At 42.1% G+C, this 12,584-nt stretch overlaps 1 protein-coding gene across 2 annotated transcripts in view; it reads left to right on the plus strand.

Moving 5' to 3' along the window:
• Nucleotides 1–238: 238 nt before the first annotated feature.
• Nucleotides 239–12,584, plus strand: part of LOC119374338 (U4/U6.U5 tri-snRNP-associated protein 1) — a 32,412-nt gene continuing 20,066 nt past the window's right edge. For both annotated transcript variants that reach the window (XM_049410980.1, XM_037644414.2), the window contains exons 1-10: nt 239–599; nt 2,339–2,387; nt 2,479–2,537; nt 5,737–5,890; nt 6,719–6,821; nt 7,215–7,289; nt 7,369–7,465; nt 8,456–8,595; nt 11,144–11,216; nt 12,143–12,216. In XM_049410980.1, coding sequence (XP_049266937.1) covers nt 341–599; nt 2,339–2,387; nt 2,479–2,537; nt 5,737–5,890; nt 6,719–6,821; nt 7,215–7,289; nt 7,369–7,465; nt 8,456–8,595; nt 11,144–11,216; nt 12,143–12,216 — 1,083 coding nt within the window. In that variant the 5' untranslated portion in view covers nt 239–340. The remainder of the gene's footprint in view (nt 600–2,338; nt 2,388–2,478; nt 2,538–5,736; nt 5,891–6,718; nt 6,822–7,214; nt 7,290–7,368; nt 7,466–8,455; nt 8,596–11,143; nt 11,217–12,142; nt 12,217–12,584) is intronic.

Here is a 12,584-nt window from a genome sequence, read left to right on the forward strand (position 1 = left end):
GAGGAGCTCGTGGTCAAATCTAGCACAAACCCAAAATCGTGTCATGCCGCCAGAATGATGATACATGCACTGCAAAATATGTTTAGTCGTTACTTTCTCCTGAATGCCACAATACCAGCATAAGTGGTCAATGTGAGAAACTACGTGGTCAGTGGCGCAAGTAAAAAAAAAAAAAGTTGCAATTAAATACGAAACCATTGAAAAACACTGGAAGCATCATTGCCTGCGCATCACGAAGGGATAAACATGGCGGCCAACGTAGCCGTAGCGTTGTTTTGAAGCCCCGCATCATCGAGCTGTTTATCTGCACAAATTATCCGCGAAATAATAAAAAGTAGTCATGGGATCGTCCAAGAAACACAAGGACAAGGATCGCGATCGGGACAGGACAAAGGAAAAGAGCAAGGACAAGAAGAAGTCGCGTCGTTCGCGCTCCAAGTCGAGGGAGCGAGACGGTACCAAGGAAAAACATCGGCACCGCGACCGCAAACGCGCCCGCACTACTGTTGAGGACGAAGGACAGCCCGTGGAAAAGGTCCGCGTCAAAGAGGAACGCGAATTGTCGCCCAGACCAAAACAAGACCAAAGCGGGTCCGAAAGTGAGTGACCCGTGTAACCACATAGTGACCGTGTCTCCTGCTCGCTTCGTGTGAAACCTAGCAGCACAAACCATTCGTCGTTTAGAATAACAGTGAGCTGAGCTGGTTGGTAGGTGTTCGTGTTAATAAGACTGGGCGTGCAAACAGGGACACAAGAGGGAAGTCAACGCACCACAAACGTTTGTGGTGTCTTGACTTCCTCTAGTGTCCGTGTTTGCACACCGTCTTTTTAACATGAATGCCATTCGCCGTACTTCACTCTAACAACAACTCGATTCTGAGCAAAGTCTGTGGTAGTTAACTGCGTGGAAAGTCTTGCAGTGGATGATGTGCTTCAGCTACATGAACACGTGAATATTGGATTGGGGAGGCATTAACTAGGTGATATTTTGCCTTTCATGCGAGTTCATTAGCGTTGACGTCAGTTTTATTGAAGGTGTGCTTACAAGTAGAGCACACGCACACCTGTATGGATGAAAGACTCGTGTGCCAGAATGTTTTAACATGTTACTAATAGCACGACATCATTACCATTTTAAGTAATCTACTAGAAGTTGCATTACAATACCAAAATGATTGGCTTTGATTTTTGTTTACGTTCGTTTTTGTTCGTTCAGCTAGGGAGACAAAATCAAGTAGAACGAAAATTGGAAAGATAATACTTCTCGTACTGTTACGCAGTGAAGGCTCTGTGGTGTGGGACGTGAAAATTTCAGCGTAATTTTTAGCACAACTTTTGTAGCAGTTTCTGCGTAGTCGAAGAGCAGCCCCTCTCTTTAGCCTTCACATATAGGTCTAGCATGTAGGCTAGCCTTGGTAAATGTATTCCAGCTGTGAATTACAAATTTCATTGTATTCCCTGAGTGCCTCTGTCCTATGCGGTCAAAATAGGCTCTATGGTCCTGTACCTTCCAGTGCTCTCAGTTTTGTGATAAAGTTCACCTATTCAAACTCATTCTGCAGTTTAACTAATTCTTCATCCACTTTTATGAAAAATCGGCTAGAAAGTTTTGCTTGCCAGTATCTGACTTTACCCTTGTTAGTCTTGTGATTGTGAACATACACGAGAGGGAGATAATTATTTTCGAGCTCACATATTTATCTTAATTATAATGTGTCCATAACTTCGTATGATAACATGTGTTCATGTGCATGCGTTCCCCAAGCAGATGAAATTGGCTACAGCAAGAGAGACCAAAATGCTACTTGTCAGGTTTAATTTTTGCCTCTACTTGTGTGCTGCATTGAAAGGCAGATCACAATAACCGTATGCACACCACTGAAATTGTGCTCTGGGTAAACATAAAAAATTCACAGCATATCCACGGGTGAATGATGAAGAGCTTGGGCGAAGCTCCTGAAGCTGTGGGATGTAGTGGGAAGCAGTGTGAAGTAGTGGGATGTTTGCAAAGGCGAAGTAGTGGGCAGTTTGCAAAGGTAGCTTCCGTTCCTCCTTCATTATAATGGCTTTATGGTCGGCGAAGTCATGGATCGTAGTGGGACGCAAAGACGAATTAGTGGGCAGTTTGCAAAGGATCGGTGATGGGTCGTAGTAAACTGCCGGTTACGCCTTACGCCGGACGTGTGACAAGGTTAGACTAAGAGGAGCTTCGCCCCTAAAAAAAAAGAAAGCATTCTCTTTCTACTTCTGCTGTCATGTCCAAGGGATATCAATTCACATGCTGGCAGATAGGCATTACCGCAGCAATTAATAAGTGTGATGCTTCTTGGCTTCTTAGGTGATACTGGGTACCAAGACAAATCTTCCCTTAGCATTGACGAGACCAAGTAAGTTTCTTATTGTAATTTTGGTGCTGCTTCTTGCTGGATGTGGTCGTCTGTTGCTGACCATTCCACAACTTTTCCTTCTCTTTTCCAGCAAGCTACGAGCAAAACTTGGACTCAAGCCCCTGCAAGTTGATGGAGGAGGAATACCAGGTGCAACTTACTTCTGATTTCTTTTTCTTCTTACCAGTAACTTCCTTTTCAGTGATATCAGTGAATCTGATGTTTGTAGACACTGAAAGAGATATTTTGATATCATGTACCGCAAAGATAAACGTTTGGTTCATTTACGCTTCAATTTGCATAAAGTTTTAACCTTTTGCAGTTCGAAACCTTTACACCGTCCATCCGTTTCGGTCCGAAACTACAAAGCTCTAGTGAAAGAAGTTTACTTACTCTGTTAGAGACAGTGCATAATGCAGTGAGAAAACGCGCACTTGAATCAACTACGAAAGAACTTGTCGAGTAGTGCCCAACCGTGGACTGCTGCAGCCATGTTACGTGGTCTGGAGGGGCCCCGACAACAGACCACAAAGAGTTAAAGCATTTGCTATTTCCACATTTGTTTTGTTTTTTTTCCATATGCTTCCTTATAGTCAAGTATGTCAGCAAACATGTTAACTGGGATTTATCTGGAATAAAGATCCATTACTTTGCTTTTGTAGAACAGCTGACTGCCAAAATTTCTGCACCTAATTAAACTATACATTGTTTCTAGTCCAACGTCTGCTTGGTATTTGGGCTTTCCATATGGCATACGATCTTCAACTACTATTATGGGCTCATTACTGTGGACTGACTGTTCCTCTAAAGAATGAACAAAAGAAGAGGTCTTGATCAAGGGCTCGTTTTCTTTGTTAGACTCAACCTAATGAAACCAACAGACATCGACATCAGGAAAGGTATAGGGTACATTATTTGTAGTCAGCAACTGTAGTGTAGTAATTATGGTATAAACGTAATCACTGCACTACAGTTAACGACTACAAATAATGCCCGCTATACCTTCCTTGACATCATTGTCTATTGGTTTCGCCGGTTATCTATTTAAAGAAGGCATTTACCCCACTAAAGAAGGTTTCTCTTGCTTAAGGATACCCGTTGTGCTAGCTTAGCTGCTAAAGTGTTGCTCTGGCCCCGCCACGGTGGTCTAGTGGTCTAGTGATTGGCGGAACATGGGAGAGGCCTTTGCCCTGTAGTGGGCGAAGTCAGGCTGATGTTGATGGCTCATATATAGTTGGTAGTGTATGCGTGGAAACATGCGGTAGATGAATTCCGTCGGAAAATCGGCCACACGCCATAAGGGGTGCATGCACCATTTTTCGAACGTGAGTTTATTCTGCCATACAGATCTGAAAAAGAATTCACACTGTCAAAGGCGCCGTACGTCATACTATGTGTCTCAGTTTTAAACGGCGCTTGTCGTTGACGGCACGTCAACGTGGTGTACCGACAGCGACACCACGTCAGTGACAGTATACGTCAGCTACACCACGTCAACGACACCACAGGTAGCACACACACCACACCGATACCAGATATACATGACAGATATTGCCCCGCCACGGTGGTCTAGTGGTTATGGCGCTCGACTGCTCACCCGAAGGTCACGGGATCGAATTCCGACCGCGGCGGCTGCATTTTCAATGAAGGCGAAAATGCTTGAGGCCCGTGCACGTTAAAGAATCCCAGGTGGTCGAAATTTCCGGAGCCCTTCACTACGGCGTCTCTCATAATCATATCTTGGTTTTGGGACGTTAAACCCCAGATATTATTATTATTATTATTAAAGTGTTGCTCTGCTAAGCTTGAAAATGCGGGTTTGATTCCCGGTCTCAGTGGCTGCATATTCATGGGAGAGAAATGAAAGAATGCCCTTGTACTCATAGATTCGAATGCATATTAAGGAAGGTGAGACTTTGAAAGTGAGTTTCGAAATTTGGATATACAGCAGTGGTAATTAAAAGCTATAGCTATAAAATTTGCAAGGAATGTTAAAAATAGATGCAAGTTGCATTTGAGCTCAAAATTAGTTTTAAATTACATTTAGTGTTTTCTATTTTTGTTTTTTAAGATTTCTACATATAGGGGGTACTTCATTAAAGTCTGCTACCTGCAGAGCATTGCAATTTTGTACAAAGGTAGTCACTAACGTTTTACAGAAGTGGAACTAAAAGTGTGAGCGTACAACAAAAACTAGATTTGTTATGTTTATTTTACGTTTGTCGATGTAAGGTAATTGCCACTTATGAATGTTTTTTTTATACTGAAAAAAAAAATACCAGTGTACCTAGGCTACTGATTCTGGTTCCAGTTATGTAAATCCCACTAGTTAACACAACTGAAAATTTTCGTTTTCTTATGCCCTGCAGTTCCTGAGAGAAAGGTATTCAAATTTCCAAAAATGTTGCTTTGAGAAAAACGCAGAGATCACGTAGGGGAACACCCATGTTTCCTGTCACCGTGTCGAGGAAAAAGGACCAAGAATTATTTCTGAAACCGCGAGTATCCAAGTCTGATACGTTTTCTGAAAGATAAAGAAATTCTCTATCAGATGCTTGCAAAATCTCAAAATAGAATTTTTTGACCAAACAAAATCTCGCCTCACCTTAAAGAGACCAACAACAAATTATTGTGGTTCCTATTTTCTTTAGCGCAACAGAAAGTTTACCGGCCAGAGTGTCTAATCATGGAATGGTAATGTGGAAACCGCCGTGAAACATTTGTAATCAGAATTTTTCTATCTGCGGCGAATATGAAGTGACACGTGACAACACGTGCTGCAAACAGTGAGAGTGGTTTGTATTCGAGCACGGCGGTTTACTGCACATGCGTGCACTGCGAGCGCATGCGCCGCGGCTCGGCATTTCCCACTGGCTGCTGTGAAGGCAGTACCACTTCGCACTGTGCAACTCCTTTTACCTCGTAAGCAGCACAGAATAGAGCGGGGATGGATAATAATATACATACTCTAATTCTGAGAACTAATTGTGAAGCGCACGAAAGCATCAGACTACATGCAGCGAAGTGATCGACTCCATAATTCAGCTTCAAGGCACTTCCGCTAAGCTGCGCGACATACCAGTTTATTGTTGCTTTCAAACACGATTTAAAAATATAGATCCTACTCAGAACGCAAAAAGGATGCTGGAATCTGTAACTACATTTCACTGTCTCTTCATTTCTACCAGGATCTAATCACACATTCTGGCCAGTTGTTGGTTCCTTTAAAGAACCAAAAGGGCTCAAAATTGATCCAGAGTTCCCCACTACGGCCTGCCTCATAATCATATTGTGGGTTTGCCACGTAAGACCTCAGGTTTCTTTTGTATAATGCCTTCCATGTTCGTAGGCCTTGGAGATGCACCAGTTGGTGATGCCAACGAGGACGAGAGGAAGGAGGTCTTTGTCAAGACCGAGAACATGCAAGACAAGGTGGAGGCGCAGAAGCTCAGGGAGAAGATCACGGCAAATCGAGAGAAACGGAAAATTGCCGATAAGTACAGGTGAGTGTGGTTAGCTGCCTACTAATACACAGTGCTGTCAATGTTGCACTTGCGGTAATTCGAATAAAAAGGCTTTGCGCTGAGCGTGAAATTTGCGTACTGAGCATATTTAGCAATGCAAATGCTTTGCAAGTATCAAATGAAATGAAGCTGTCTTTGAACACTACAGCCTGCAAGTTTCTTCTCTAAACATATACCATAGTTGCAAATAGTACCAAATTATTTAGCATTTTATGTGCTTGATGACTCGACACGGTGGTCTAGTGGTTATGGCGCTCGACTGCTGACCCGAACGTCGCAGGATCGAATCCCGGCCGTGGCGGCCGCAATTTTTAATGGAGGCAAAAATGCTTGAGGACCGTGTACTTGGATTTAGGTGCACATTAAAGGGCACCAGGGGGTCGAAATTTCCAGAGCCCTCCTCTATGGCGTCCCTCATAATCATATTGTGGTTTTGGGACGTTAAACCCCAACAGTTAGTTAGTTGCTTGATGACTTCTAAAATAAATGTGTTCACGAGAACGCATAAGCCACTTTACTGTCCCATCTTGTGCAGTGTGGTCATAGGATTGGAATCAGAAATTCTGTGTGCAGAGAAGGAAAACTTTTGCTTACAGCATGACGTGGACAATGCTAAAGCATCATCAAGGTCCTGCACTTAATAGTAGAGTAGAAGTAAGTCAAAATGGGTGCTTCCGAGCGTGCCAATCTTCGTCCTCACGCTAGCAAAATTAGGAGCACAAGGCCCTCTTAAATGTGACAACCCAAATGCGTCTCCTTTTTAGTGCACTATAGCATCTAGTATATCAAGAAACTGTCACATTCCAGAGAGATCAAGGGCCTTGGGGACAGTGACGAGGACGACGACGCCTTGAGATGGGTTCAGAAAAGCCGCAAGATTCAAGAAGAAAAAAAGAAGGCCGAGCAGAGAGTGAGTGTGATGTCTTGCATATTTCGCGCTTGCATCATATTTTGGTTATTCCCAGTAAACCTGAAGCACGTTGGAGTTCTTGGAATTGGTTTGACTGATTGGTTGCCTCAAAGGGTAGTTCTGAATATCACCATTAAGAAGTGTGGGTATTTACATTGCACTCTAAATCAGTCTGTACAGTGTCTTCTACATCTGTGTTTGGTGATGGGGCAGTAAAAATACTTTGTTGTTTTTGTATTTCTTGAGATTGCTGTAGCATATACGTGCCCATAAAGAACATGGACTATTTCGGGCCAGGCAACAAAATGATCAGGATATTCGTGAATGTATGGATGAGTCTAGTGTGAAAAGAAGCGATAAACAACTTGTTGCCTTTTCATTTCTTTTTTCAAGGCAAGAATGTTAGAAGAGATGGATGAGGAGTTTGGTATTGGAAAGATTGTGGAGGAGGAGTTTAAGCCCACCAAGGTAAGTTTGCATTACTGCAGACTAGTCTTTGCCACTAATCGTGAAATGCTTACCGTGTCCGTTTCTTTCCCATTGTCAGGAGTACACAGCCAAGCACCTGAAAGGGCTCGAAGTGCTTCACAGCACAGACCGCTTCAAGGAAGGACAGTCCGTCATCTTGACTTTAAAAGACCAAGGTAACTAAAGTTTTTCAACTATGCAGGTGCCCACTGCAAGATTTGTAACACTAAGTGAAACACGACCGGACAAAGTGACAAAACGACTAGTGACATGATTGCCTTTGTCACATCGTCCTATCACATTCTTTGTCAGCTTATCCTGTACGACGAGTTGCCAGTCTGCGCTTGTGTGTGTGCCTTCCTAGTCTCCATTTTTCTTTTCACGCAGTTATCATGCGCAATGTATTACCAACTCACCCAGTGCACAGTTTTTCTAAATTGCCTTATCCTGCCGTCGTTTGCTTAGCGCTATAACTCTTGCTACTAGTAGTCACCATATACCAGCTTGCCCAATCCATTACTCTTTCTGATAATTGGACACTGAGATAATCTGTTGTTGAGAGAAATTGAAGGTTGTAATTGCCACTTGTGTTGATGATCCCATGGTAATAAAATTGCATCGAATGTTTTTGAGGCATTGAAGTGTAATGTGACAATTGTAGGCATTAACAAGGGGACGTATTATCAAGCTCTCAGATGCACAAAGTGGCACATTAGGACTGTGTTTTTAATATGGATGCATACCATACAGTTGAAGCTTACTGCAAATAAATCTGCATATGACACGAAAATGTTACATGGAATCTTAGTTATAAATATAAGCTTGTGTATTCTTTGCACACTGCATTGGCAGTGAGGAAACTTCTAGATTTACCTCACTGATATATTAATTTGTCACATCAATGTTAATTGTATATCAAGGTTTGGCTTGAAGAAAATGGAAACAAACATAGCGGCTGTTTCACGATGAGTGATAGTACTAAAATAACATAGTGATAGTGGAATCAGATGGATTAGAGCAGTGTTTTTTGTAGAGGCGAATAAAAAGGAATTCCGTCTACCTTCTTCTGTTGCTAGCGATGCTGTATTCTGAAGTGCATTTGTAGCCACCTTGCTAAGAATGCAGTTGAGACTGTTAAAAGCGTGTTGCTGTCTACTTTTTTTTAGGCGTTCTTGATGATGGGGATGATGTGCTCGAAAATGTCAATTTGGTGGAAGCTGAGAAGGCAGAGCGAAACGTGGAAAACCGCAAGGGCAAGCCTGGCTATCAGCCTTATGACGACACTGAAGTCGACGAGTTTGGAATTGTAAGTTCAAACACCTTTGCTTCTTTTTCTTTCTTTGAGGTCAGCTTCGTACTCCTTGCTGATAGAATAAACATTCTCGCATATTTTGTTGCCCTTATTAGTATGCTCTTGTTTCTCTTCCAAGCATATTCTTTTGAGCACTTGCTTCCAGTTTTACCAGTGTTCATAAAAAGCCTCCTAAAGAATAAAAATCGATGGTTTAGGTTCAATTTGTGTTATATTGGATACATATTACATCAGACCATAACATTACTTAACCCTTTCAGACACCACCTATGAAGAACTGTCTGTAAATGCGTCAAATCGATACAGCGTTATTTCAAGGCACTGGGTATTATATTGCAACAAAAATAATGTCATAATACGTTAATTTATGTGTGTTATAATAATCATTTCTAATTAATTTGTAATTAAATATCTCTTTATTCTGAAGCTGTTCATGCTCTGTTTTTGCATAAATAGAATGAAATCTCAGGCTACAAATATAGTGCAGAATCGTTTTCGGTTATGTACACTGTTAAAGGTTATGTACACGGTCCGCTGTTAAAGGGAACGCTCGAATGAGCACCCTTCATATTGCTGGCCCCCTAACGGCAAGTGGATGGGGAAACTTCGTTCGTGCATGGCACTGTTCTGTCAAAAGGAGTCGCAGCTGTCAACCACCAGTAGTCTTATGCCAATCTAAGCCACTATGCTTTTGCAAGAGAGTGAAATCCGAACATGCCCTGCACGCAAGTGTTCCCTTTAACAGTGGACCCGTCTGTACATGTTGAGCAAAGAAAAATTATACCTTTGAGGTGGGTCGCGCAATGCGGCACGACGAATGACTCGTCGAATATGCTAGTGCTTTCAGCAAAGTGATCATACGCAACAGTACACTGCAAAATAAAGTTAAACGAAGACAAACTTACTATGCAGGAGGTTCAATTCATCGAAAGCTCAATGTATCTTGCTCTTTCTTAGCCCCTAGTCGACACAAATAGCAAAAACAAGTGGTATACACAATTGCCTACATAGCGTCCCAAAGGGTTAGGGTGGGGACGAATTAACTGTCAGGATAATTAATGAATATTGCTTGAGTTCATTGAAAGATTGTGAGCAGCTGGGACTCTCGCAGCACCTGACAGAGCAGATCTCAACCATGCGCTTCTTTCTATGTGACCTCTGAGATCCGTTACGGCAGCGCATGAAACAAAGTTAACCCAAGGAATACACCTGGGCACACGAACGCCGGCATGCAAGTGCCATTACCACGCACCCAAGCCAACGAATAGGGTCACCTCCAGGATTTTTTTTAAAGATTTGCTTGTCTAGGCCACCTGCGTGAAATCTAAAGGCAGATGTTGGCCATTTCATCATATCTCTTCGAAAAATGTGATTTGTGCCTTTATTTTAGTAACAAAAAATTGTTGCTCGACTCTCTGTTTCTGCCTATAAAAAAGGGGGGGAAGGCGCTCCGCTTTAAATGTTAGCATGAAAGTTGACATAATGTAGCTTTGCTAATTATGCACTTAACTGCTCAAATCAGTTATTATTAATTTCTAGTTGATTACAACCTAACAAAAATTTTGCTCAGTCTGCTGAACAGTGTTGCTCTTGCCTTCCATCTCTGTAACAGAGCCGTGCCAGCTTGTTTCCATTCGAAGCGCAAGTATTTTTTCTGTGCTGATGACAGGTTACTAAGCATATTGGAAGTCTGTCACTTTTTTGTAATATACTATCTTTGGCTGAGTACTGATATCAGGATCTATCATTAAAATTTTCCGGTATGTTCAAGTTCTCGACCTCAAACCAGCGACACAAACGTATATTCCTGTGGCTAAACCAACTGTCTTAAACATCCAAAAGTGTTTGACGTTATGGAAATGAGTGGATGTCATTAGATCAAGCGTCTCTGCAAATGCTGTTTGGGTGGTATAGCAATGGCTGTAGCCAGTGATTAGGTTGTTTTAAAGCGCAGCTCTTAGGTGCCCGTTCCTCCGTTAAGCGGTGCTGCCGTTGTCGGCGGCGTAACCGATAGAGCGAAAGAGACTGCCCCAAGGAGTTTTCCACCATGAGATCCAGCGAGCCGCTGTGTTAGCATCTGCAATGCCTCGTGCCTGCTCGCGCTTCTTGTGACAGTGCAACGCATGCAGGCACGAGAAAGTGGGTGAGGCTTTGGAGAAGAAGACGTGCGTTGGTCGAAGGGAGACTTTGTGTGTGGAACGCTTCAGTGGACTCTTAAGGGCCCTTTATAGTGCGGCGCAGTGTTCACGTCAGCCAGCGGCAGCGGAAGTTGGCGACGCCATGTTCACTGTGTTACATTAACGTGAAAACCGAGCATTCTATACCGCACCACGTCACCTTGATGCACGCGACTTATCACAAAATGAAAACACCTTAACAGCTGCGCTCAGAATTTGCATTAGGCAGTATCATAATCATATGTGATCTTTTTTTCCTGGCTTGTTACTTGACTGTAGAGACTTCCAGCCTTGAGCTAGCAGCGACATCACCACAGCTTATATTGTTCTGATTTTACTCTATTTGCCCTTGACCCTGCTTTTAGGTAAAGAAAAAGTCTCTCTTGTACAAGTATGACGAAGAGATTGAAGGCGTCAAGCGGGAGAAGTTCAGCATAGGTAAGTTTCATGCCTGCAGCTGCGGTTTGTTTTGAAATGAAGCTGTCTCTGTAGTTAAGTGGGGATGTGGCAGTGAAAAATATTTTTGTTATTTATAGAAAAAATGTGGCATGCAGATGTGATTCATTATGCTGATATCAGTACTGATATCTCTTTTGAGCTATCTGTTGTAGTGTTTGAAGACCTGATAGACTCTCATTGTCATCCCATAATTAATTAATTAATTAATTAATTACACATTAGTTCGTGAACATTTTATCATAAGCATACTCACAAGGGCCCATTCTGGGCCATAAAGCTCTCGATTTATTTTTTAATATTCAAATAAGCACACAAAAAGTTTTTCAAATGTCCTGTACATATTGTTTTATTAACAACTTTTACAAAACGCCATTTATAAAAATCTGTATGATGTGGAGACATATATGGACAGCTTTACGCCACTCGCCAGTGTTTCAGGATCTAAGCACAAAAAACGGGATGGTTTTATCTTTTAATTGTTGAGAAATGGCATAGGGTTGACTGACAGCAACTGCACAAAAAGTGAAAGCTGAGAAAACAGAGCGCAAAGAAAATGGAACTCAAAGCTAAGAAAACGGAACTCAGAACAGAGCTAGTTTTATTTTCCATTGGAGAAATGCAGCTTTCACGTTACATTGGGCTCTAATCTCTCCACTGTACGATGATGCCAAGATGGCAGCACAGCACTAAGGGAAAGCTGCAACATTCGAATTTTCTGTAGCCTGATTTTCTCAGTTTTTGATGACAGCACACTTGTAAGGTGCTTTTTTCTCAACTTCTTCTGCTTATGCTCTTCAAATATTTCACCACAATTGTAATAGATGGCCTGAGGATCGGAAAAACAAATTCATTAAAAAATATGACATTTTGACTGAAATTATCGTTCCACTGTGGTTCTACTCCAGGTGCGGGTCCGACTGAGGCCGATAAGGAGAAGGAGCTGGAATTGGTGCGAATGAAGCTGAAGCAAAAGCAGAAGGCAAGTGTGATGACTATGCAACGGTGTGTTATCGAAAATGTGTTTTTCGAAATTTTGTCACTATGAAAGAGAAGTGTAGCGATTAACAATTTTTACCCTGATTGCTTTCGAGCCAACAACTTGTACTCACATCTTCCACATGGTGCAGAGGTTGTGGCTCCCACTGACAGCAAATTTTTTTCTTTTTCATCCACTTTCATTCCTTTTTTGCTTTCTTTTTCATTTCAATGCTTCAATTGAAAAGTACAGCTAACATTGCCTGTGTTTTTCTTGGCTTCGTTATCTATTGGACTTATACGATAGTTTTTAACAAAGATGGGCCCGGTACAGTAATCTATTCTTCTTCTCATTTGTCTTAACAGCTGAAG

Source organism: Rhipicephalus sanguineus, chromosome 11 (genome assembly GCF_013339695.2).
Source record: "Rhipicephalus sanguineus isolate Rsan-2018 chromosome 11, BIME_Rsan_1.4, whole genome shotgun sequence".
NCBI lineage: Eukaryota > Metazoa > Arthropoda > Arachnida > Ixodida > Ixodidae > Rhipicephalus > Rhipicephalus sanguineus.